Below are 26,306 nucleotides of genomic sequence, written 5' to 3' on the forward strand. Positions count from 1 at the left end.
CTCAGGTTTTTGCCTGCCATATGAGTTCTGTTATACTCACAGACACCATTCAAACAGTTTTAGAAACTTTAGAGTGTTTTTTATCCAAATCTACTAACTATATGCATATTCTAGTTTCTGGGCAAGAGTAGTAACCAGATTAAATCGGGTACGTTTTTTATCCGGCCGTGAAAATACTGCCCCCTATCCACAACAGGTTTTAACCTGTCTTCTCCCCTTCATCTACACTGATTGAAATGGATTTAACAATTGACATCCATAAGGGATCATAGCTTTCACCTGGATAGTCTATGTCATGGAAACAGCAGATGTTCCTAATGTTTTGTACATTCAGTGTATGCTATTAAAAACTCGCACAATCTGGAATCAGAACAAATTAAGAAGATTTAGGTGAACAACTTTCTGATTAAATTTGGCAGAGTATGCTTCAGAGAATACATTCTAAAACATGCTGTAATACAATTTAAAATAGTCCATTGGCTATATTGATCAAATGCAAAATTTGACCAGAAATATATTCCACTTGTGACCGATGTAAGCAGGCTCCTGCTACTTTATTGCACATGTTTTGGATATGCCCAATTTTTTTTTTTACATTTTCCAAGGTACTGGAGAGGCCTACAGAACCTTATGCCTTTGTTGCATTATTCGAAGTGGCACCCTGGATACCTTTCTGAACAGTTATATGGGCAATATGCTAGCATTTATTACTCTTATTGCTAGAAGTGGAAAGATACATTTCCTCCTACTTTTAGCTATGGATAAAGGAAGTCTTGCAGCATCACAAACTAGAAAAAATGGGCTATTCAGTTAGAGGATCAGCAATACAATGGTATCATATCTGGCAACATTTCTTATCTTTTGTAGCTCATTTCATAACTCCATAAAGTAACCCAAATATGAATGTGTATCAATATTTTTTAATTTCTTTCCTTTTTTTGTTTGATTACAGTGCATTCGTAAAGTATTCAAACCCCTTGACTTTTTCCACATTTTGTTACACTCATCCTTATTCTAAAATGGATAAAATATATATTTTCAATCATCAATCTACACACAATATTCCATAATGACAAAGAAAAAATGTTTTTTTTTTACAAATTTTGGCAAATTTAAAAAATATATAAAAATATCACATTTACATAAGTATTCAGACCCTTTACTCAGTACTTTGTTGAAGCACCTTTGGCAGCAATTACAGCCTCGATACTTCTTGGGTATGACGCTACAAGCTTGGCACACCTTTATTTGGGGAGCTTCTCCCATTCTTCTCTGCAGATCCTCTCAAGCTCTGCCAGGTTGGATAGGGTGCGTCGCAGCACAGCATTTTCAGGTCTCTCTAGAGATGTCCGATCAGGTTCAAGTCCGGGCCCTGGCTGGGCCACTCAAGTACATTCAGAGACTTGTCCCGAAGCCACTCCTGCGTTGTCTTGGCTGTGTGCTTAAGGTCGTTGTCCTGTTGGAAGGTGAACCTTCGCCCCAGTCTGAAGTCCTGAAAAGCTTTTCATCAAGGATCTCTCTGTACTTTGCTCCATTCATCTTTCCCTCGACCCTGACTCGTTTCCCAATCCCTGCTACTGAAAAACATCCCCACAACACGATGCTGCCACTACCATGCTTCACTGTAGGGATGGTATTGGTCAGGTGATGAGCAGTGCCTGGTTTCCTCCAGACGTGACACTTGGCATTCAGGCCAAAGAGTTCAAACTTGGTTTCATCAGACCAGAGAATCTTGTTTCTCATGGTCTGAGAGTCCTTTAGGTGCCTTTTGGCAAGCGGGCTGTCAAGTGCATTTTACTGAGGATTTGCTTCCGTCTGGCCACTCTACCATAAAGGCTTGATTGGTGGAGTGCTGCAGAGATGGTTGTCCTTCTGGAAGGTTCTCCATTTAAGAATGATGGAGGACACTGTGTTCTTGGTGACCTTCAATGCTGCAGAAATTTGTTGGTACCCTTCTTCAGATCTGTGCCTCGACACAATGTCTCTGAGCTCTATGGACAATTCCTTTCGACCTCATGGCTTGTTTTTTTGTACTGACATGAACTGTCAACTGTGGGACCTTAAATAGACAAGAGTGTGCCTTTCCAAATCATGTCCAATTAGTTGAATTTACCACAGTGGACTCAAATCAAGTTGTAGAAACATCTCAAGGATGATCAATGGAAACTGGATGCACCTGAGCTCAATTTCGAGTCTCATAGCAAAGGGTTTGAATACTTATGTAAATAAGGTATTTTTTTTAAATAAAAATGCTTTGGTTTTCACTTTGTCATTATGGGGTATTGTGTGTAGATTGATGAGGAAATATTTAATTGAATCCATTTTAGAGTAAGTCTAATGTGAAAAAAGTGAAGGGGTCTGAATACTTTCTGAATGCACTGTATATCTGTGTGTTTCAAAATTGTGTTTATATTACTGTAATTTTATGTCATGCCTGTTCATTTAAAGTCTGGTATTGGGGAGGGTCTCCAATGGAGTATGGAAGGTTGGGGTGGGGTCTTTAAAATGCCAAATAAAAACCCCTTGATAAAAAAAGACTGCTGCAGCTGCACATCGGCGGGATGGGGAGGCCCCTATAGTTCAGACAGACAAGATATCAGCAGTTTTCTATTGTATTCATTACATGATGCCTGATGGTTGCACTGTCAGTACAATTTTGGCAATTCTATGAAACAGGTTTTGCTATGAGAGTACATTAGAGTGTGTGTGTGTGTGAGAGAGAGAGAGAGAGAGAGACAGAGACAGAGAGAGAGACAAGGAGAGAGAGTGAGAAATAAGAGAAGGCATGGGGATAGGATAAGAAAAATTAGGGGAGAGACAAACATATCAGAACAGGGAAGGAAGGAGAGTAATGGGATGAGAGAGAGAGAGAGAGAAAGACTGGACTGAATAGTGATTGAGGAGAGAGAGAGAGAAGCTCCTCTCATCTAACCTCCATGTTAGCTGTGTGTTTCCTCTATTATACTGAGTTCCTGGCCCTGAGCCGGTGGCCAAGGAGATGCACCACCTTCAAGGAGGACGAAAGCACTCGCAAATCAAGCCATTTCTTCCTCACTGTGACGTGGACAAGTTAAAACTGTGACGTGTCTGTGGTGGGAGTGTGTGTTTACTGACTTTTAGAGCTGTTCTCTTCTTTCTCTCAATGATTACTGCTACAGCTCCCAGGCCATATCAGTGATATACACTTTGACTGTAACAGCCTCCTCCACTGCTCACCATGTTAGTGCCAACTGTCCTGTTAGTATGTTTCCCCCTCCCTTAGTGACAATAAAATTACAGAGACCATCCTCCACCTCCCATTGGCTGGGAAGCACCATGGTGATGCCCTCTGATTGGGCATTCCCACCATGCACTCTCATCCAATCAGGCTTACTGTATCCATGAGACTGAAGCATGTAGGGCTATTTAAATCCAACAAGAGAGACACAAAATGCTCAGATGTACATTTCTACTTTGGGAAAAAAGCAGGGGGGGAAAGGTTTGCGAGTGGACGAACGTTGCAAATCCAGACAGACCTGATTGCTGCAAAGTGATCGACCCATCTTCGGGGTTAAACTGACCAAGGGTGAAGCGTGAGTTGAATGAATGAAAGCAGCGTACCAATGCATGTTGTACTCTTCTATCCCTCTACCCTAAGTTTGTTTATGAATATTGATAGAACTCTATCCCTTGCACTCATGCCTGCTTTGCCCTAAATGAAGCTGTGGCAGTGAACAGAGACTGAACGGTGAAATCGGGTGGACAGAATGAACTAAAGCTGGAGGTCTCTTCTCCAGTGTCAGGGGAGCACTGGGTATTGGTTGTTCATGCCACAGGAATGTTGTACGAAAAATACTTTACATCTCGCAGAGGAGCAGCGTTCGAAAGCAAAGCACTGGATGAAAAAGTCGACGTAAGTTCGTGGCCATTTTGTGTTCGCTCTTTTTTATTTTAACATCACATTTTCACGGACCACAAAATGGCGTCCAAATGTTCTCCTGCCAGGTCAGCCACTACGATCATTTCGAGATTTGTTTTCATTGAATTTAATCCAACAATATCACCTGCAACATATGCCGTAATGGTGACCAACATTTTTATATGGACTTTGGAAACACCTTTAAATCAGATTTTATCCACATATTTTTAGCAGTTTTAATGAATTTCTACAGCCTTATGTTAATTATAAAGTAGACTACATAAATGTATGACCCATGTACATTAAAATCTCAGTCTCAACTCTATCACAGTTTCTGTAATACAAATAAATAATGTTTACTTATCTTTTCATATCTGTGTCTACATTGTTACCATTTTACAGCTTATATTTAACAAGTTAAGATTTTATGTTATTAAATAAAACATTAACTGCCTGGTATTTCATTAAAGTGAGTGGATACTTATGGGAGAGGTGACAGTACTGTATAGCAACGGCTCATGCCGCCTTATCCTAACCATGACAACAAACAACGGAACAACAGATAGCCTACTACTATAGTCATGAGAAAGCAAGGTTCTTCCCTCCAGCAATTCTATAAACCTTGACTGGAAATAAAAGGTATAAATGTCAAAAAGGGTTAATACTCATTTACATAATGACCAAACTTAAATGTCTGTGGCAGACTGAGACAGTCTAAGTCTTTAAATACTGTATCTGTAGTCTAAGTCAAGCTTTACCAGTTTTCTATACTTAATTATGCGCATAAGTGTCAGCAGCGGTTTAATGTGCCAGTGAGAAAGAGGAGATGGTTGATTCATAGCGGCCGACACATTAATACTGATTTTTAATTTAGCCAGAGGGTGTATTTGTATTAATTATGAATCCCCTTGGCAGCAGCTACTCTTCCTGGGGTCCAGCAAAATTAAGGCAGTTAAATCAGGAATCAGGGCAGCCTGTTCAGTTGAAAGCCTGCTCATTCTCTTAACAACAACTCAATGGATGGTTATTGTTATAAATCAATTCCTCATTCTGAATACTAATCAGAATGTAATGTCGGTGGGATGTGAAAAATGTACTTGGCTATTGGTTGAAACAGTTTACGTCTGGGTTTAAAGCATCTCTGGGGCACTGGGAAGGACATATAAAAAGATAACAATGTGACAAACAACACGATGTCCATTTTAAAGATCGTTTAAAGACAGAGCACCGTTTAATTTAATGACAGATGAGGAAAACTATAACATTTTGGCAAGGGTTCTCTAATCTAGAAACCGATTATTCGGTGATGTATGACATGATAGCCTATGTGATGGTGTGACGCAACTGACTTGTTAAAATGTCATGCTTTTTGTCAGTTTAGTGAAAAATGCAAACGTTGTACCGAAAACACGGTGAAGATGCTGAGGGACTCACCTGGACTAATGCTGGACACAAACTGATAGTAAGGCTCGTGCCCGAGACTCGACGACGTCAGGCAGTCGTTTGCTGGGGACCTCTACAAACTCACTTGCATCAAACTTGAAAAGCAATGCATTTTCCTGTTTGGCTGTAGCTGGAAGTGTCGTCTCAAAATCGCCCATTCATTTTAAAGGTGATCACCAGTAGACGGTAAGTTTATTTTAGTAATAAGAATTCAACTTATTTTAATTTCCAAAGTCTGCCATCTGAGGTTAGTTAACGGTATCCAAAGCATTTGAACAGGCTAGCATGTCTAGCATGCTTGGTTTTTGACACCACTCCCGAGGTATTTAGTTTATGATACCAATTCATAGTGAGTATTCCTGGTAGTGCTATCGGTTGAAAAAATCAGAGTGTATCATAGATTAACATTTAATTTGTTCGTTTCTGTACACAATTTCTGTTACTTTTTAGCCACTCCGGTTTGTTGTCACTAGTCAAACGCTTGCTACCTCCGCTGTTCTCGGTTACCATGGTTATTTAGCGAGGACGCGCAGGCTTTCTAGTTTACAACAAGCCAATGTAACGCTTCATATCAGTGTATAGTTTTTTATGCTGTTTTGCTTGCTTTACGCAGATGCATTTTTGGTGCCTGTTTCTGCAATGGCTTAACATACTGTGTTTATTATTCACCCATATATATATAGTAAATAGCTTTTGTGAATAATTAATTGGTTTCCTCATCATTTCACTGCCTCTTCACTTCAGTAATACACCCAGGCAAAACCCACTTCAGTGATGAAATCATTCTCATAAAGTAATTCTCCTGACCTCATCCCTGGTCCTGCTGGCAACAACCCTCACAAAATGTCTTCTTTGGAGAGGAAGCGTGAGAAACACAGCCCTTTCACCCTGAACCCTGACCCTCGGAGGAAGACCAGCGCAGAGATCGTCACCGAGGCTAGGCACTCTCTGAGGACCCTGCGCACCCAGCGACCTTTTACCCCTCGAGACGACCACAGACAGCTGTTTGGAGAGACCTCTCGAGCCCAAGACGGTCGACCTCCCTCTACATTCAGGTTAAGGATCTGGTTAAACGCCCTATCTTATAACCCCCCTAGCAGTAGTCTAGTGTCACATCCATACAGTGTACTGAATGAACATGGTCTCTTTTTTTCTTTCAGCCTCTACGCTTGGAACTTTGAAGCGCCAGACTCCAGACCGGGTTCTGGAACTCGCCTGTCTCCTCTGGAACATGTGGGTTCTCCTCACTGTACATTTCATATCCTCACTCTTACATTACATTTACATTTTAGTCATTTAGCAGACGCTCTTATCCAGAGCGACTTACAGTAGTGAATGCATACATTTCTTTCTTTTTTTCCCTTAACTAGCATTGAAAAGGTTAATCCATTCTTCTCTAATTAAATCTGTCTCCTAGTACAGCACATTAATCTGTGTGTATCCTTGTGAACTTGTTGGTGGTCTTGGAAAGCCTTAGTGTATTGTTCTGATCAGCTGAAGACTCCACACACTAAATCAGTGTTTGGTCCCTTTAATGATCAAGTAATGTTTGTGGCCTAACAGAAGCCCAGGTTGCCAGTGGCCCAGGATGAGGACCCAGATCCCGTCAGCCCCATGGCCCTCCCCAAACCCCCCTCTGACCCCCTGGAGCTGAAGAGGGGGGCGGTGGGGGCAAGGGTACGCCTTTTTAGAGCTGGCTCTCTGACAACACTCCCACCTGTGGCACGGCCAACAGAAGGTAAGGAGAGATGGAGAGAAAGAAAAGAGAGATGAAGAGTGAGGAAAGAGGGCTGAGATGTAGTTTTTTTGTATTTTATTAGGAAGTCTAAGAAGGGAGAGAGACAAAATTGCAAAAGCGATGGAGAGATTGGAGGTGATATACATACATACACACACACACACACACAGTTGAAGTCGGAAGTTTACATACACCTTAGCCAAATACATTTAAACTCAGTTTTTCACAATTCCTGACATTTAATCCAAGTAAAAATTCCCTGTCTTAGGTCAGTTAGGATCACCACTTTTATTTTAAGAATGTGAAATGTCAGAATAATAGTGGAGAGAATGATTTATTTCAGCTTTTATTTCTTTCATCACATTCCCAGTGTGTCAGAAGTTTACATGCACTCAATTAGTATTTGGTAGCATTGCCAAACGTTTCGGGTAGTCTTCCACAAGTTTCCCACAATAAGTTGGGTAAATTTTGGCCCATTCCTCCTGACAGAGCTGGTGTAACTGAGTCAGGTTTGTATGCCTCCTTCCTTTCACATGCTTTTTCAGTGCTGCCCACAAATTTTCTATAGGATTGAGGTCAGGGCTTTATGATGGCCACTCCAATACCTTGAATTTGTTGTCCTTAAGCCATTTTGCCACAACTTTGGAAGCATGTTTGGGGTCATTGTGCATTTGGAAGACCCATTTGCGACCAAGCTTTAACTTCCTGACTGATGTCTTAAGATGTTGCTTCAATATATCCACCAGATTTTCCTTCCTCGTGATGCCATCTATTTTGTGAAGTGCACTAGTCCCTTCTGCAGCAAAGCACCCCCACAACATGATGCTGCCATCCCCATGCTTCACGGTTGGGATGTTGTTCTTCGGCTTGCAAGCCTCCCCCTTTTTCCTCCAAACATAACGATGGTCTTTATGGCCAAACAGTTCTATGTTTGTTTCATGAAACCAGAGAACATTTCTCCAAAAAGTATGATCTTTGTCCCCATGTGTAGTTGCAAACCTTAGTCTGGCTTTTTTTATGGCGGATCTGGAGCAGTGGCTTCTTCCTTGCTGAGCTGCCTTTCAGGTTTTGTCGATATAGGTCTTGTTTTACTGTGGATATAGATACTTTTGTACCTGTTTCCTCCAGCATCTTCAGAAGGTCCTTTGCTGTTGTTCTGGGATAGATTTGCACTTTTCGCACCAAAGTACGTTCATCTCTAAGAGACAGAACAAGTCTCCTTCCTGAGCAGTATGACGGCTGTTTGGTCCCATGGTGTTTATACCTGCGTACTATTGTTTGTACAGATGTGGTACCTTCAGGCATTTAGAAATTGCTCCCAAGGATGAAGCAGACTTGTGGAGGTCTACAATTTGTTTTTCTGAGGTCTTGGCTGATTTCTTTTGATTTTCCCATGATGTCAAGCAAAGAGGCACTGAGTTTAAAGGTAGGCCTTGAAATCTACAGGTACACCTCCAATTGACTCAAATCATGTCAATTAGCCTATCAGAAGCTTCTAAAGCCATGACATAATTTTCTGGAATTTTCCAAGCTGTTTAAAGGCACAGTCAACTTAGTGTATGTAAACTTCTGACCAACTGGAATTGTGAAACAGTGAATTATTAGTGAAATAATCATTCTGTAAACAATTGTTGGTAAATGTCTTGTGTCATGCACAAAGTAGATGTCCTAACTGACTTGCCAAAACTATAGTTTGTTGACAAGAAATTTGTGGAGTGGTTGAAAAATGAGTTTTAATGACTCCTACCTTAGTGTATGTAAACTTCCGACTTCAACTGTATATAGAGAGAGTTGCATGTTAGGGTTTTTTAGAGCGAGGGGGAGTTAGAGGGATGGTTGCAATAAGCAAACCATTAACACTATTATTGTAAGTAAATATCTCAGCGCGTGGCCTGCTAGTTATTTTATTATTAAATAATGTTTGCAGGCAGAAGGCTGTAACAGCGCTTCTCCCAGAAATGGAAATGAATGGAGCTTTTCACAGGAGGACATTATACCTTATTTACATTACCACTGGGGTGGTTGAGGTGGAAAACATAATTCACTACAGCTGGTTGCCATGGGGTTTAGTCTTCTTTTTTGCACATTTGCTTGCTGTCATTCCTTACTTACTGTATTATAACGCTTTTGGGAAAAGCTAAAATGACTGTAAAATTGGGTTATTTGTACATTTTCTAAACATCAATTTTCTAATCTTTCACAAAATCAAAACACAATATCTGAAAAGATGGTGAAAACGTTAAGGGGTGTTCAGAATTAACACTAATATCCAGTAACTATAATAGCTCTTAATTGTACTGTGTTTGTAGTAAGGGAGAGTGTAAATTCAGACTCCAGCCCAGAGCAGAGAGAGCTGTCAGCTAAGGGAAGAGGCAGGAGAGCCCCTTATGTTGAGCCTACTGATCAAGAGAGGAGAAACAAGGATAGTGGAGGACCCTCGAAACCTGCCCCACCCAGGACCGACAGTATAAGGTACTGTATGCCTGTACATTTCTCTACATTTCACCCCTTGTTCTCTCTTTCCTCCATATCCTCGTTTCTTTCTATTCTCGTCTCTCTCTTTTTTCCATATTTTTTTTCTTGAATTTTTCTTACTGTTCTACTCTTTCTCCTATTTCTCTCTCCTCCCTCACTCTCTCTCCTCCTTTCTCTCTCCCCCTCTCTCCGTTCCTCACTCTGCCTCTTTTTGACCTAGGTGAAAGTAAGACAATAAGTGTAGATTTATTGGCACACAACGGATTCCATGTCACCAGTACTGCATAGTGGTGAATTATACCTCCTATTCTTACATTTCACATCCTTGGCCTTGGCCACTCTCTTTGTCACACCTTCAGTGTGTCTGATTCAAAGGACTTTAACTACGCCCCCCACCTCCTCCGTGCTTTCTCACTCATTTTGGTTCTCAGAATGCCTTCGTGTTTATTCAAGGTATTTCATGAATTTCTCCTAAGTGTTATCAAATATTATATAACATTTTAGCTACCCCCATCTAGGCCTAATAAGTCAACCTCATTATTCAGGTCAGGTATCTGTCTAAAGCAGGATTTCCCAAACTCTCCTGGGGTCTCCCATGGGTGCACATTTTGGTTTTTGCACAAGCACTAGACAGCTGATTCAAATAATCATAGCTTGATGATGAGTTGATTATTTGAATCAGTTGTGTAGTGCTAGGGCAAAAACCAAAACGTGCACCCATGGGAGGCCCCAGGACCGAGTTTGGGAATCCCTGGTTTAAGGGATCTTAGTTTCCCCGCCCAAACTACCTTCTCAGCCAAAGCCCTTCCCAATAAAATAGGCTTATCTATCTGTTATCGCCATCACTGACTGGTCAGCCTTATACCTCCACAGCCAGTAGAGGCTAGAACACTTTCTTTCTACCGACCTCATCAGGAGAGTGTCAGTTACGGAGACATAACTCCAGGCGTGAGGACGGGCCTGTCATTAAAATCCATTATTTCCATCGATTAGCTATAGCTGCTGGGGCTGTGTAACGATGAACAACCATTAAACACTTTTACTTAGAAACCAAGCTCTCCCACAGGTTTACTGAGAACCAAAAATCCAAGCCAGGAATCCTTTTCAGAACTTAGACCAACCCATCTTAGAGAGAGGGGGATAGCAAGCGACAGAAAAAAGAGAGTGAGGGTTTGAGCTAGGGGTGAGAGACAAGAGTGACAGAGAAGGAGATTGATATAACAAATTGATATACAGAGTGAAATATTTAAAGTTGGAGTGTGTAGTGCATGCTCAAGAAATGAAAGAAAAGTGAGTGAGAGATGAAGAGTGAGATATTAGACATTGGCTGCTTCTTTTTCTCCAATAAGCCTGGGCTTTATAGCTCCAAATGGATGTCTATTCAATTTGGGTGCCCATCTGGGCATTGCTGGCAGCAACATAGCAGCGTCTCTGCTGGGACTGACTGACTGACTGTCTGCTGTCCATTGGCTAGACCCTGCCCAGGCCCAAGACACAGATGAGATCATGTCTCTGAGAATGCACTATCACACACAGAGGCCCTATTATCAGGCCCTAATCCTATCACACAGACCCCATGACCCCTCTCTCTCCCACTCTCGCTCTCGCTCTCTCTCTCTCTCTCTCTCTCTCTCTCACTTTTTCTGTCTCCCTCTCCATGTGTATTTGTGCATCTCCCTCTTTTTCTCTCTGAAATGTAGAATAACATTCACCTCTGCTCTCGGCTTGTGCTTTCTGCTCTAGTCTATGCCCTGTGTACCAGCCTCAGTACTGTCCGTAAGTCATCCAATAGATGCTTTAGCCTTTGAGGGAGTTTTAAGTTCCATGCAGAATTTTACTTATCTGTTTTCCCATGTGCTCTTACAATGATTCAAACACAGTAGGGACATTATAGCACTGTCAAGATCAATTTGAACATCAATGACAACAAACAGACAGTGAATGGAACAGTGTAGATTAAAACAGCATGTTATGGGTGTTACTGTCTGTTCTCTAACCGAAACTGACTGGTGAGTAAAGTCACAGTGACAAAACATGAACGGCTTTAACCAGGCTTAACCCACGATGCTGTGGTCTGAGTTCTTGTTGCAATGGGGACACCGAGTGGTGGCTGAAGGAACTGGTCACATATGTATCTAGCAATACAACCAGTCGTTTCCAAACTACAGTATTATGCACTGTGAGTGACCCATCTTTGAAAATGTCATACATCTCAGTTAACAATAGTTAATCAGCCAAGACCTAATAGGTTCTGAGCCACCATTTTGGTAAAGACTGTTTCAACTCAAACATCTTGTGTGTGTTTGTATGTCAAATTGCAGTGGACTCAGGTTCCATGGTGGTGTTGACTCATCTATTAGACCAGGCGAAGGAACAGGAGCAGGAGCCGGGGCCAAAACAGGTTAGTCCTGATTCACTAAGTGAATACTAGCTTAGTTCAATAGTTTACTGAACCATAGAGTTCTAGCTGTACGTTAGGATCAACTAAGGGCTTATATGTCCAGCAGCGAACCAACAGAGCCTGCGAGGGTAGCCTACACCAGGCCAATTGTTAAACCTATTGTTAAATCTACCATCCAGGTTGGTTGGTTGGCTGTAGATGGGTAGATGTGTGTGTCACCCCGACTTTGAAGGATGTTTTATTTTATTTGAGCTTAAATCAAAGTCATAGTTGCTTTGATGTCTACATACTGGTTGAGGATGGATATATTAAGCTGCTAAATGAAAAGAACCAAGAATGTAGTGTTCATCTTATCTCCAGCCTAACCACCTTTTTTTCCTCTCAACTGTGAGAGCTTAGCAGTGTGTCACACTTTGATCATGCAGGGTGTTGTTGCTGAAGGCCTCACTCACACCTTCTGTAAGCAGCAACTAATGGCTGTTGGTCTGTAGCCACCGCTTCCTGCACCACCACTGCACCAGGCAGCCAGGCATACAGATATGCAAATATTCACACGCACACAAGGACACACACAAATCAGAGGAACTATAGATGCAAACGGTGACCTTTCATTGCAGGCATTAAACTTCCTGCAGAGCGATTTATTTTAAGAAGCTGAACTTGTGAATTATACTCAGCCCTCTTGCACCAAGTTGAGGTTTGAGGCATTCATTGTCTGTGTTTTTCTTTCTTCCCTTTTCGTCTCCTTGTTTCTGTGTCAGAGTTAGGAACAGAGTTAGGCAACGGAGACAGACCAGCCAGCCAGGAGGCTGAGGACGAATCAGTGGTGTGGAATGTTAAGATTTTCCCTTTGTTGCAAGAGCTGGAGTCCATCGCTGCAGGTAGCGTTCTGTTTGCTATGAATGAACCCCAAACAAAAGTACAAACAGATGTTAGTCACATAACATTCTTCTCAATATAGGACAATGATGATTGGACAGTGTTGGATTGCAATTCTTTCCCTAATGCATCTATGTTGTCCTGTACAAAAAGCACCTCTTTCGTAAATGCACAAATCATTTAGACTTTTTGCGAACTGGGCAGATATTGTGAAAACAGGACTGAAATTAAGTTTATCCTGTGATTTTAATATAGGGAAGTTTCTCATGTGCTATTCAGCTGATTTCCTTTTCATGCTAATATGTAAGTTCATAAAAATTAAAAATAAATCAGTGTTGGTAGAAAAACACACACAAATGAAAAAAGTTAACACGGAGCCATTTTAACAGTTGAAGAAAGCAAAACAAAGTAGTGTTGTGTTTGGCGTCCCTTCAGAATTCTCCTAGTTTGGCTTTGCAGTCTGACTACCGCAAAATAAATTCTAGGTCTGTAAATATTTTAACACTTTTGAAATATTTATTGTACCGAGTACCTCCTGGCTCATGCATTTCAGATTGGCTGTGAAATTGCAATATGTTGAGTCGAGTGTGTGGCCAACCTTTCTGGAAAGAGGCAATTGGCCGTAGAAGAAAAACATATTTTACCTGGAAAACATGGAAAAGCACCCCACCCTCTCTCTTCCTCTCATTAATGTACAGGATGTTAATCATGCATATTCACAGGGGGCCAAATCCTAACATAAGATATGCGTGCATAACTCATAACTCTGTGTGCATGTGCATAAACACTGCATGCCAGTGGTATATTTGCACAAATATGTCTAAGTTTACATATTTTTCTTAATCATGTGCCTCTCCTCAGGTGGATCCGAGGATGCCGTGGAGCGGCTGTGTGACGCGTGTGACTGTCTCCATGGCGCCCTGGCAGAGCAAGGCATGCTGGGCCGGCGTTGCAGGAAGAGAGCGGGGCTTCTTAGGGCACTGTTCTGCCTCATCGACATCAACTCCGCCCAACTCAACCTGCAGCTCGCCAAACTCACCCTTGAGGTGAGTACAAGTGCTTTTCTCCCATCTCTTCTTTGCCCTAATACACAACAGTAGTTAGTTAGCTTTGTTGGGTGACATCCTTAGTACAAAGCAACAGCGTAAAGTTCCTGGCTGCTGTGTTAGAATTATTGTTGTCTAATAACTTGTTGTTCAGCTGAACGTCAGTGGAAAAAACCTGCTGAACATCTGTAAACTCATCTTCAAGATCAGCCGCAGTGAGAGCAACGATATCCTCTTCCAGAACAACTCCATCATAGGTAACATTGACACACTTAACAGTATGTGTGTATAATGTTAATTATATACAGTACCAGTCAAAAGTTTGGACACCTTCTCATTCAAGGGTTTTTCTTAATTTTTTATTATTTTCAACATTGTAGAATAATAGTGAAGACATCAAACTATGAAATATCACATAAGGAATCATGTAGTAAACAAGTGTTAAAACAAATCAAACTATATTTTATATGAGATTCTTCAAAGTAGCCACCCTTTACCTTTGCACACTCTTGGCATTCTCTCAACCAGCTTCACCTGGAATGTTTCTCCAAGTCTTGAAGGAGTTCCCACATATGCTGAGCACTTGTTGGCTGCTTTTCCTTTACGCTGCGGTCCAACTCATCCCTAACCATCTCAATTGGGTTGAGGTCGGGTGATTTGTGGAGGCCAGGTCATCTGATGCAGCACTCCATCACTCTCCTTCTTGGTCAAATAGCCCTTACACAGCCTGGAGGTGTGTTGGGTCATTGTCCCGTTGAAAAACAAATGATAGTCCCACTAAGCGCAAACCAGATGGGATGGCGTATTGCTGCAGAATGCTGTGGTAGCCATGCTGGTTAAGTGTGCCTTTAATTCTAAATAAATCACAGACAGTGTCACCAGCAAAGCACCCCCACACCATCATACCTCCTCCTCCATACTTCACGGTGGGAACCCCACATGCAGAGATCATCCATTCACCTACTCAAGTCTTCCTTTCCTGTGGCTGTCCTCATGAGAGCCAGTTTCACCATGCTTGATGGTGTTTGCGACTGCACGTTCAAAGTTCTTGAACTTTTCCAGATTGACTGACCTTCATGTCTTATTAAAGTAATGATGGACTGTCGTTTCTTTGGTTATTTGAGCTGTTCTTGCCATAATATGGACTTATCCCTATTTGGTATAAGACCATCTACTGTATACCACCCCTATCTTGTCACAACACAACTGATTGGCTCAAACGGATTAAGAAAAACCCTGGAATGAGTAGGTATGTCCAAACTTTTGGTTGGTACTGTATGTGTGAATGTTTGTTTTTACCTGTGTAAGGTTCTGTTAAAAGCAGCTCACGTGTTGTGAGGTTGGAGTGATGTGTGTGTGACTTTGTATTATGTCCAGATTCCCTGCTGTGTGTGCTGCGCTGTGAGGATGTGTGTGTGTCTGGGGAGGCTGTGTTGTACTGTGTGGGCACTCTGAAGTTCCTCTCAGGGAACTCCGCCCTCCTCAGGCTCCTATTGGCCAAGGACTGTGTGGGTGTGGCCACCCTGCTCATACAGAAGCTCCACCCACTGTCCCAACCTGACCACACTCAGTTCACCATCGGAGGACACATCCATGTACAGGTGAGATTGTAGAAGATACCCCGAACCAGTTTTATAAACACCATGGTAAAGGCCCGGTAGAGCTGACCCCAAATCAGTCAAGGGCAGTTTTTTGAGCAACTTTCTGCTAAGTTCCTCGACAGTTAAGTTTTCAGTTGAAGTAAAAAAAAATGTAACAAAGCTAAACATTAAAAGGAACAAAATGTGAAATATTCAGTTTTAAGGAACTTCTCAGTTCTGGTGAGGGTAACTTTAATTGTCCTTATCCTGCTATTAGGAATTATGCTTTTGTTTCTGTCTGCTTCTCCATAATATTCTGATCCGTTCGGGCCATAAGACACACAGCTCTGCTCCACAGTACAGTGTGTTTCATTCTATAGAAAATCAATCTGATTAACTGATTAAGATAACATCCTGAATTAGAGTTTAGCAGATGATTTGATATGAAACGATATGTGGCGGCCTGTCTGGCTGCTTGTTATGCTGCTGGTAGTCAGAGGGATCTGAGAGTGTTGTCATTTCAGCGTTACTGCTGGCAACGCTCTGTGTAGTGTTGGAAATCAGTTTCCTTCACGATAGAATCATTTATAGGGTCTTTGAATAACTTTTGCTTCTTCTGTCAAAAAGGTTTTAGATTACTGGAGATATTGTTACATCAGGTGCAACTGGCAAAGACAATCTACAATAAATCATCTGTTCTCTTGGTTCCGCTCTCATCACATCGACATTGCCTGACATGCTCTCTCCCTCTCGCTCTTTCTCTCTCCACCTCTGACCCCTGCAGTTGACAGCGACCCTGAGGAACCTGGCTGACCTCCCCGAGTCCCGCCCCCTTTTCGTCTCCCACGGCACCCTGACAGAACTGTGCCTGGTGCTGCGCCATCACCACGGAGACCAGGACATCTGCACCAACATTGCCAGGGTGTTCAGGTAACACACACACACTGTACATCTAAAACCTCTCAAAACTTACATTCAACTGTTTTATTGAGAGTGGGACAGTACAGTCCTCAGGCCATTGGACATTGTGCATGTTGTGCATTTCTTTTTAGCCTGTAAACATGAAGTGATGGTTAAATATGTCTCAAAGACTTTTCCCAACTACATCAGCCACTCTGAACTGTTATTCTTCATAGAAAACACATTTACAGTTCATCCTATCTTATAATATGAATGAACAGTTCACTATCTCACAGTGAATGATTATAAAACCATGTAGCTCTCCCTATTTCCACAACTAATGCCAATAAAACCAATGCCTCTTTAGTAAAACAGTCCAGTGAGAGACAATCAAATCAAATGTATTTATATAGCCCTTCTTACATCAGCAAAGTGCTGTACCCAGCCTAAAACCCCAAACAGCAAGCAATGCAGGTGTAGAAGCACGGTCTATCTGGTCAGTGTTATTTATTGTCCCTCTGTCTGTCCTCCAGTAAACTGTCCTCCTACTCTGAGTGCTGCCTGGTTCTGGCCCAGACCCCAGGCTGCTTCACACTATTTATAGAACTGTTGAGCAAACACCAGTGGAAACAGGTGAGCCCTGTGTGTGTACTGTGGTATAGAAAGCAGATTAGCCTATTCACTCCCAGTGTTTATACTGTTCATCGACTAAGCCTGTTTACCTTGAGCAGGTTGTTTATGTACTCCCAAGTCCCAGTACATTTACAGCTGTGTGTGTGTGTGTGTTTTGACTTTAATCAGCGTCCCAGGAGAAATTGAGGAAGTCATCCTGCCCTTCCTCAGGGAGACGGGGCGGGGAGGATCTAAATCACCCAGGGAATAAACAACACACAGCAGGGGAGCTAACACCACACACACACACACAGTGGGCACACACACGCTAGACACAGTAGATATCCCCCATTAATACACATAGACACACGGTTGATCACATTGTGTCCTGAATAGCCCTTTGACAGGACAGCCTTTACAGTACAGTACAGCCCAGTCCATCCCAGCCACACTTGCCAGTCAGCCCAGCCAGGACTAGGGTAACTCTAGGGCAATGGGAAGGATGTGTGCGTTTGTGACACCCACTTTAGGGGAGGGGCGGTGTGCGATTGAGAAACAAACGTGGTGGTATACAGGTTGTTTTTTTCTGCTTTTGGGGTAATTTGTCGATCCTTGTCGTTGTGGTGGGGGAGAAATTGAAAATGAATGTAATGCCATATCTGATGGGAGAAATGACTGTGTTACTCTCTGTAACCAAGGTATTTGTTTATGTGGATAACACACATACACACACACACACTACACTGAAACACATTCAAGCCCCCTCCCTCTGTCTCTCCTCCACACAGGACCTGGTGGTGCGTCTGCTCTTCACTCTGGGTAACCTAACGTCTCGGAGCAGTGAGGCCAGAAAGCACCTCTTCACGGCTGAGGGATGTATGTCTGTGCTCCTGGGGCTCTACCACACCTACCACGGGAGGTGGGACCCACCTCCCGCACACACACCCCGCACACCTCCAGCCAGGGACACCTGTAACCCCCGCACCCCTTTCTTGGGGTGGCGGGAGAGCAAGGATGTGCTGGTGAAGCTGGTCAGGGTGCTGGCTAATATGTCCATCCACCCTGCAGTGGGACCGTCCCTGGCAGCTAACACAGACCTAATACACTACCTGCTGGACACACTGGGTGAGTTTCAGCACTTTGAGGGTAATGTAAGGGTGAAATATGACCCCATAATGTTCTCATAACATCCCCATAATGTTCTCATTGTGTCTCCATAACATTACCATAATGATCCCATAACATCTCCATAATGTTCCCATCCCCATATTGTCCCTGGTTGTACTGAAGCTTTCTATTCATCAAATCAAATGTATTTATATAGCCCTTCTTACATCAGCTGATATCACAAAGTGCTGTACAGAAACCCAGCCTAAAACCCCAAACAGCAAGCAATGCAGGTGTAGAAGCACGGTGGCTAGGAAAAACTCCCTAGAAAGGCCAGAACCTAGGAACAAACCTAGAGAGGAACCAGGCTATGAGGGGTGGCCAGTCCTCTTCTGGCTGTGCCGGGTGGAGATTATAACAGCACATGGCCTAGATGTTCAAATGTTCATAAATGACCAGCATTGTCAAATAATAATAATCATAGTTGTGGTCGAGGGTGCAACAAGTCAGTAACACAAGAGTAAGTGTCAGTTGGCTTTTTCATAGCCGATCTTTGAGAGTATCTCTACCGCTCCTGCTGTCTCTAGAGAGTTGAAAACAGCAGGTCTGGGACAGGTAGCACGTCCGGTGAACAGGTCAGGGTTCCATAGCTGCAGGCAGAACAGTTGGAACTGGAGCAGCAGCACGGCCAGGTGAACTGGGGACAGCAAGGAGTCATCAAGCCAGGTAGTCCTGAGGCATGGTCCTAGGGCTCAGGTCCTCCGAGAGAGAGAAAGAAAGAGAGAATTAGAGAGAGCATATTTAAATTCACACAGGACACCGGAAAAGACAAAATAAATACTCCAGATGTGACAGACTGACCCTAGCCCCCCGACACATAAACTACTGCAGCATAAATACTGGAGGCTGAGACAGGAGGGGTCAGGAGACACTGGCCCCATCCGATGAAACCCCCGGACAGGGCCAAACAGGTAGGATATAACCCCACCCACTTTGCCAAAGCACAGCCTCCACACCACTGGAGGGATATCTCCAACCACCAACATACCATCCCGGGACAAGGCCGAGTATAGCCCACAAAGATCTCCGCCACGGCACAGCCCAAGGGGGGGCGCCAACCCAGACAGGAAGACCACGTCAGTGACTCAACCCACTCAAGTGACGCACCCCTCCCAGGGACGGCATGGAAGAACACCAGTAAGCCAGTGACTCAGCCCCCGTAATAGGGGTAGAGGCAGAGAATCCCAGTGGAAAGAGGGGAAACCGGCCAGGCAGAGACAGCTGTGGGGTTAGTTAGGGGTTAGTTAGCTCAAGTTAGCTAACTAGCGCTCAAGACAGTAGTACTTTATTTGTTTAGCCCTGAGGTGCTCCGTCACCAGATGAATAAAAATGTACAAACCCTTTATAATGTAAAACTCTGTACTGTCAGTCCTTGTTTGGTACCACAGCTTCCTGTGTGCTGGGAACAAGTGACAAACATCTAACACCTATTTCATTTTTCCATTTCTCGCTTTCTTTCTTTCGATTTTTTTGTTTGTTGTGCACATCCTTTTTCAGTTTGGGTCCTTTTGCAGAAAAGAGGAGCCAGAGAGAGAGAGCAGAATGTTCTGTTCTTTTGAGAGCCTGGTTGGTTCTTGTGAAACTCCTAGGTGGTTAGATTGGTTTCAGGACTGACTGACTGGTATAGGCCATGTTCAGGTGGGTGTGAAATTCTTAGTTTCTCAGCTTTAACTGTGAGCTCTTATCTTCCGCCTCCCTCCCACACACTGTACTGTACGTGACTTGGTATGAGGAGATGGAGAGAGAATGACAGAGAGAAATAGAGGGCCATATGCAGATGGTGATAAAGACAAAGGTATGGCCATTTGAAGAAAGAGAGGGTGAGTGTGAAACAAAGTAAAGAAAGAATGGAAAAAACAGCAAAACAGAGAGTAGATTGTGAGAGCCAGGCAGGCAGACCGAAGAGATGGAGTTTTTCCCTCTCTGATATGCACTGGCTGTGGACATAAATCAGGCATCTCAATAATATCCTGTTTTGATCACAGTTTATGATGCATGCTGCTTTACATTAGAGAGAGGAGGAGAAATTCTCCACCACACTAAAGGGCCTTTCCAGTGAGACCCAGAAGCGAAACACACACTATGATGCAGGCACCGGTTGACACTCAGTACGACCGCAATATGTGATATACAGTATGACCGAATAAGCAACATCTGCTGCAAAATCCAGAGCACATTCTGTTTTCAACCGCTTGCATCTTTTTTTACTTTTCTGCACAAGTTCGTTGGAAATGATACCCACATTTATTTGTACATTTCCTGCAGATAACAGTGAATTTTGCATATTCCATAGTTACTATTTTCACACTTTTTACTATACCTCTGCCTTCATTTGACCTATAAATTCTGTTCTTGCTGTGCTGCAGAGAGCCTCAACAGAGATCTTTTTTCTACAGTAAATGCACCATGTTTTAATGTTCCTTGCTGTAAAGTGTGTGTGTGTGTGTGTGTGTGTGTGTGTGTGCGTGTGTGTGTGTGTGTGTGTGTGTGTGTGTGTGTGTGTCAGAGCTCAGGTCCATGCAGGAAAGCGAGGAGCTTCTGGTGAACGTGGCTGCCACCATCAACAACCTGTCCTTTTACCAGGAAGACAGCTCAGTGGTCAGGGACAGAGGACTCACTGTTGCCAAGTGTAAGCGAGTGTGTGTGTGTGCGCACTTGCGTGCATGTACAGTTGAAGTCGGAAGTTTACATACACCTTAGCCAAATACATTTAAACTCAGTTTTTCACAATTCCTGACATTTAATCCTAGTAAAAATGCCCTTTCTTAGGTCAGTTAGGATCACCACTTTATTTTAGGAATGTGAAATGTCAGAATAATAGTAGAGTGATTTATTTCAGCTTTTATTTCTTTCATCACATTCCCAGTGGGTCAGAAGTTTACATACACTCATTTAGTATTTGGTAGCATTGCCTTTAAATTGTTTAACTTGGGTCAAATGTTTCGGATAGCCTTCCACAAGCTTCCCACAATAAGTTGGGTGAATTTTGGCCCATTCCTCCTGACAGAGCTGGTGTAACTGAGTCAGGTTTGTAGGCCTCCTTGCTCGCAGACGCTTTTTCAGTTCTGCCCACACATTTTCTATAGGATTGAGGTCAGGGCTTTGTGATGGCCAGTCCAATACCTGGACTTTGTTGTCCTTAAGCCATTTTGCCTCAACTTTGGAAGTATGCTTGGGGTCGTTGTCCATTTGGAAGACCCATTTGCGACCAAGCTTTAACTTCCTGACTGATGTCTTGAAATGTTGCTTCAATATATCCACATAATTTCCCTTCCTCGTGATGCCATCTATTTTGTGAAGTGCACCAGTCCTCCCTGCAGCAAAGCACCCCCACAACATGATGCTGCCACCCCCGTGCTTCACGGTTGGGATGTTGTTCTTCGGCTTGCAAGCCTCCCCCTTTTTCCTCCAAACATAACGATGGTCATTATAGCCTAACAGTTCTATTTTTGTTTCATCAGACCAGAGGACATTTCTCCAAAAAGTACGCGGCGGTTTTGGAGCAGTGGCTTCTTCCTTGCTGAGCGGCCTTTCAGGTTTTGTTGATATAGGACTCGTTTTACTGTGGATATAGATACTTTTGTACCTGCTTCCTCCAGCATCTTCACAAGGTCCTTTGCTGTTGTTCTGGGATTGATTTGCACTTTTCGCACCAAAGTACGTTCATCTCTAGGAGACAGAACGCGTCTCCTTCCTGAGCGGTATGATGGCTGCGTGGTCCTATGGTGTTTATACTTGTGTACTATTGTTTACACAGATGAACGTGGTACCTTCAGGCGTTTGGAAATAACTCCCAAGGATGAACTAGACTTGTGGAGGTCTACAAATGTTTTTTCTGAGGTCTTGGCTGATTTTCTTTTGATTTTCCCATGATGTCAAGGAAAGAGGCACTAAGTTTGAAGGTAGGCCTTGAAATACATCCACAGGTACATCTCCAATTGACTCAAATGATGTCAATTAGCCTAACAGAATCTTCTAAAGCCATGACATCTTTTCTGGAATTTTCCAAGCTGTTTAAAGGCACAGTCAACTTCTTACCCACTGGAATTATAAGTGAAATAATCTGGCTGTTAACAGTTGTTGGAAAAATTACTTGGTTCATGCACAAAGTAGATGTCCTAACCGACTTGCCAAAACTATGGTTTGTTAACAAGAAATTTGTGGAGTGGTTGAAAAACTAGTTTTAATGACTCCAACCTTAGTGTATGTAAACTTCCGACTTCAACTGTATATGTGTATACTAGGTCGAGGTGTTTGTGTGGCTCTGGTGTCTCTTTATATTTGCTGTCTCACTCCCTTGCTCTCTCTCTCCCTCACCCCTCTCTTTATCCATTCCTCCCTCTCTCTCTCTCTCTCTCCTCTCTCTCTCTCTCTCTCTCTCTCTCTCTCTCTCTCTCTCTCTCTCTCTCTCTCTCTCTCTCTCTCTCTCTCTCTCTCTCTCTCTGTAGTGCTGTTGAAGCTGCTCCTCAGCTCCAGTATGGATGGAATGCTGGAGGCCACGCGTGTGTTTGGCAACCTGTCCCAGTCCAGGGAGGTTTGTGACTTCATCATACAAAACAAAGGTGTGTGTATATGCGTACACACACACACACAGTGGAGTGAAATGGGGATATGTGTCATGCTCTATTGACACCTGTTAGACAAAATAAAGGTTGTGCTTTAAGTATTGTATTCTGTGAATACACATGCAGAGCACGCACACGCAAGCAATACAAACCTTTTTTCCCAGATTAACACTGACACAAAAGACCCACCTGTGTTGTACCCCTAACCCATCTTAACCTCTTATCTCCCTGTCTCCCCCAGTACACCAGTTTGTGGTGACTCTGTTGGACTCTAAGAGCCCAGAGGTGTGTTTCTCAGCCTGTGGGGTCCTCACTAACCTGGCCCTGAACCCCCCCAGCAGAACCACCCTCACACAGGAGGGAGCACACACCAAGTAAGGAGCACACAGGAACTAGGAATGATATTAGTCTACTGTATGTGGTCATTTTACTAGGTCTTAACCCCAGTACCTTCTTTATGGTGCTAAAACATGTTAATTAAGACCTGGTGCTTTTAAGACTCACAGCTTAGTCTACTTTACTTGATCTACTAAAATCTTTTTTTGATTATGTTAATTGAGCTTATTGAGATTTTTATACATGCAAACATTTTATAGAATATCTGTTGTAGAGCCTCCCGAGTGGCGCAGGCTTTGCATCGCGGTGTTTTGACGTCACTACAGCCTGGGGTTCGATTCGGTCATTACCGGCCGTGATCGGGAGTCCCATAGGGCTGTGCACAATTGGCCCAGCGTCGTCCGGGTTAGGGGAGGGTTTGGCCGGCGGGCTTTACTTTGCTCATTTACTTTGCTCAAAAAAGGGGTAAAAAAAAAAATATATATATATATATATCCAATTTAGTCAAATGATGTCAATTAGACTATCAGAAGCTTCTAAAGACATGACATTTTTTTCTGGAATTTTCCAAGCTGTTTAAAGGCACAGTCAACTTAGTGTATGTAAACTTCTGACCCACTGGAATTGTGATACAGTGAAATAATCTGTCTGTTAACAATTGTTGGAAAAATTACTTGTATCATGCACAAAGTAGATGTCCCAACCGACTTGCCAAAACTATAGTTTGTTAACAAGAAATTTGTGGAGTGGTTGAAAACGAGTTTTAATGACACCAAACTAAGTGTTTGTTAACTTCCGACTTCAACTGTATTTCCGTTAATTCCCATATATTCCCGTTAATTCCCACGGAAAGTTTCCACCTCTGAATATTCCCCAAAATGTGCAACCCGAGTTTGGACACACCTACTCATTCAATGGTTTTTCCAAATTTTTTCTACATTGTAGAATAATAGTGAAGACAGCAAAACCATGAAATAATAATGTAGTAACCAAATAAGTGTTAAACAAATCAAAATGTATTCTATATTTGAGATTCTTCAAAGTAGCCAAAATTTGCCTTGACAGCTTTTCACATTCTTGGCATTCTCTCAACCAGCTTCATGAGGTAGTCACCTGGAATGCTTTTCCAACAGTCTTGAAGGAGTTCCCACATATGCTGAGAACTCGTTGGCTGCTTTTCCTTCACTATGTGGTCCAACTCATCCCAAATCATCTCAATTGGGTTGAGGTCAGGTGATTGTGGAGGCCAGGTCATCTGATGCAGCACTCCATCGCTCCCCTTCTTGGTCGAATAGCCCTTATACAGCCTGGAGGTGTGTTTTGGGTCCTGTTGAAAAACAAATTATAGTCCCAATAAGCGCAAACCAGATGGGATGGCGTATCGCTGCGGTAGCCATGCTGGTTAAGTGTGCATTGAATTCTAAATAAAATACAGACAGTGTCACCACCAAAGCATCCCTACACCATCACACCACCTGCTTCATGGTGGTAACCATACATGCGTAGGTCATCCATTCACCTACTCTGCATTTCACAAAGACTCGGTTGGAACCAAAAATCCAAATCCAACCAAAAATCTTACATTTGGACTCAGACCAAAGGACAGATTTCCACTGATCTAAAGTTCATTGCTTGTATTTCTTGGCCCAAGCAAGTCTCTATATCTTATTGGTGTCTTTTACTAGTGGTTTCTTTGCAGCAATTCGACCATGAAGGCCTGAATCACGCAGTCTCCTCTGAACAGTTGATGTTGAGATATGTCTGTTACATCAACTCTGTGAAGCATTTATTTGGACTGCAATCTGAGGTGTAATTAATTGACGATTTCTGAGGCTGGTAACTCTAATTAACTTATCCTCTGCAGTAGAGGTAACTCTGGGTCTTCATTTCCTGTGGCGGTCCTCATGAGAGCCAGTTTCATCATAGTGCTTGATGGTTTTTGTGACTGCGCTTGAGGAAACTTTAAAAGTTCTTGAAATGTTCCTGATTGACTGACCTTCATGTCTTACAGTAATGGACTGTCATTTCTCTTTGCTTATTTGAGCTGTTCTTGCCATAATATGGACTTGGTCTTTTACCAAATAGGGCTATCTTCTGTATACTACCCCTACCTTGTCACAACACAAGTAATTTGCTCAAACGCATCAAGAAGGAAAGAAATTCCACAAATGCACTTTTAAGAAGGCACACCTGTTAATTGAAATGCATTCCAGGTGACTTCCTCATGAAGCTGGTTGAGAATGCCAAGAGTGTGCAAAGCTGTCATCAAGGCAAAGGGTGGCTACTTTGAAGAATCTCAAATATAAAATATGTTTTGATTTGTTTAACACTTTTTTTGGTTACTACATGATTCCATATGTGTTATTTCATAGTTTTGATGTCTTTATTATTCTACAATGAGAGAATAGTAAAAATAAAGAAACGAGTGGGTGTGTCCAAACTTTTGATTGGTACTGTATATCGTGCTAAGCTCAAGACTCAGTCATCTTTAGCCAAAGAGCCTTACTACAGTAGCAGGGGCAGAAGTTTCATCAGCCCACCTTTTAGGACCAGCTGCACGTGACTTAAGTCTCACCCAGTCACTTGGCGTGTATATGAGCGTGTGTGCATGCCTGTGTGCAGGCTGGCAGACTGTCTGAGGGACTTTGGACCAGTGGACTGGCAGCTGGCTGGCCTGGTGTGTCAGACCCTGTGGAACCTCACTGAGGAGGGGGGGACGGAGACAGGCCCCCCATCCACAATGAACAACCAGGAGAGGGAGGCACTGCTAGAGGTCCTAACACTATACCTAAGTAAGGATACCAAACTACTGTAATGGTTTACCGAAAGTGTCTTGAATAACCATCTATAGTGTTTCTATGCTTCTATATACTACTGTAAACAGATACTTTGTTCAGTTTTTTTTTATGTTGAATCATTTTGATTAAGCTCTTTCTATCTCTCAGACAAGGAGGACGCGCTGCAGTGGACCTCTGGTGACGACATGAGGGACTTCCACCGATTATGCTGGGAGATGGACTTCCTGCCTGTGGCTCAGAGGCTGAGGGACAGGATCCAGACTCAGACTGACTAACATGACTATCTCCTTACTCTGGTTGTCGCGAATGGCACCCTGTTACCTATATAGTGCACTGCTTTTGACCAGGGTCCATAGGCTCTGGTCTAAAGTAGTGCACTACATAGGGAATAAGGTGCCATTTGAGATGTGCCATGTCTCACTCCCTAGTGTGACCTCTTTGCAATGTCCTCTCCTTTCTCCTTGTTGT

The 26,306-nt window shown here is 42.9% G+C and overlaps 1 protein-coding gene across 2 annotated transcripts; it reads left to right on the plus strand.

Moving 5' to 3' along the window:
- The first annotated feature begins 2,994 nt into the window (after nt 1–2,994).
- On the plus strand, nt 2,995–26,195 carry armc2 (armadillo repeat containing 2). 2 transcript variants are annotated; one of them, XM_029732942.1, is made up of 19 exons: nt 2,995–3,892; nt 5,275–5,527; nt 6,086–6,396; nt 6,502–6,574; nt 6,905–7,079; nt 9,389–9,551; nt 11,876–11,955; nt 12,717–12,836; nt 13,696–13,880; nt 14,035–14,137; nt 15,258–15,481; nt 16,245–16,390; nt 16,894–16,993; nt 17,761–18,097; nt 20,646–20,768; nt 22,588–22,701; nt 22,946–23,078; nt 25,663–25,832; nt 25,986–26,195. In XM_029732942.1, exons 3-19 carry the CDS (start codon nt 6,185–6,187, stop codon nt 26,111–26,113), a joined length of 2,586 nt encoding a protein of 861 aa, XP_029588802.1. In that variant the 5' UTR covers nt 2,995–3,892; nt 5,275–5,527; nt 6,086–6,184; the 3' UTR covers nt 26,114–26,195. The 2 variants fall into 2 exon arrangements, with proteins under 2 accessions (XP_029588802.1, XP_029588803.1); XM_029732943.1 differs by lacking the exon at nt 2,995–3,892 and having other exon boundaries at nt 5,247–5,527.
- Nucleotides 26,196–26,306: the final 111 nt, after the last annotated feature.

This window comes from Salmo trutta, chromosome 35 (assembly GCF_901001165.1).
Source record: "Salmo trutta chromosome 35, fSalTru1.1, whole genome shotgun sequence".
Taxonomy (NCBI): Eukaryota; Metazoa; Chordata; class Actinopteri; order Salmoniformes; family Salmonidae; genus Salmo; species Salmo trutta.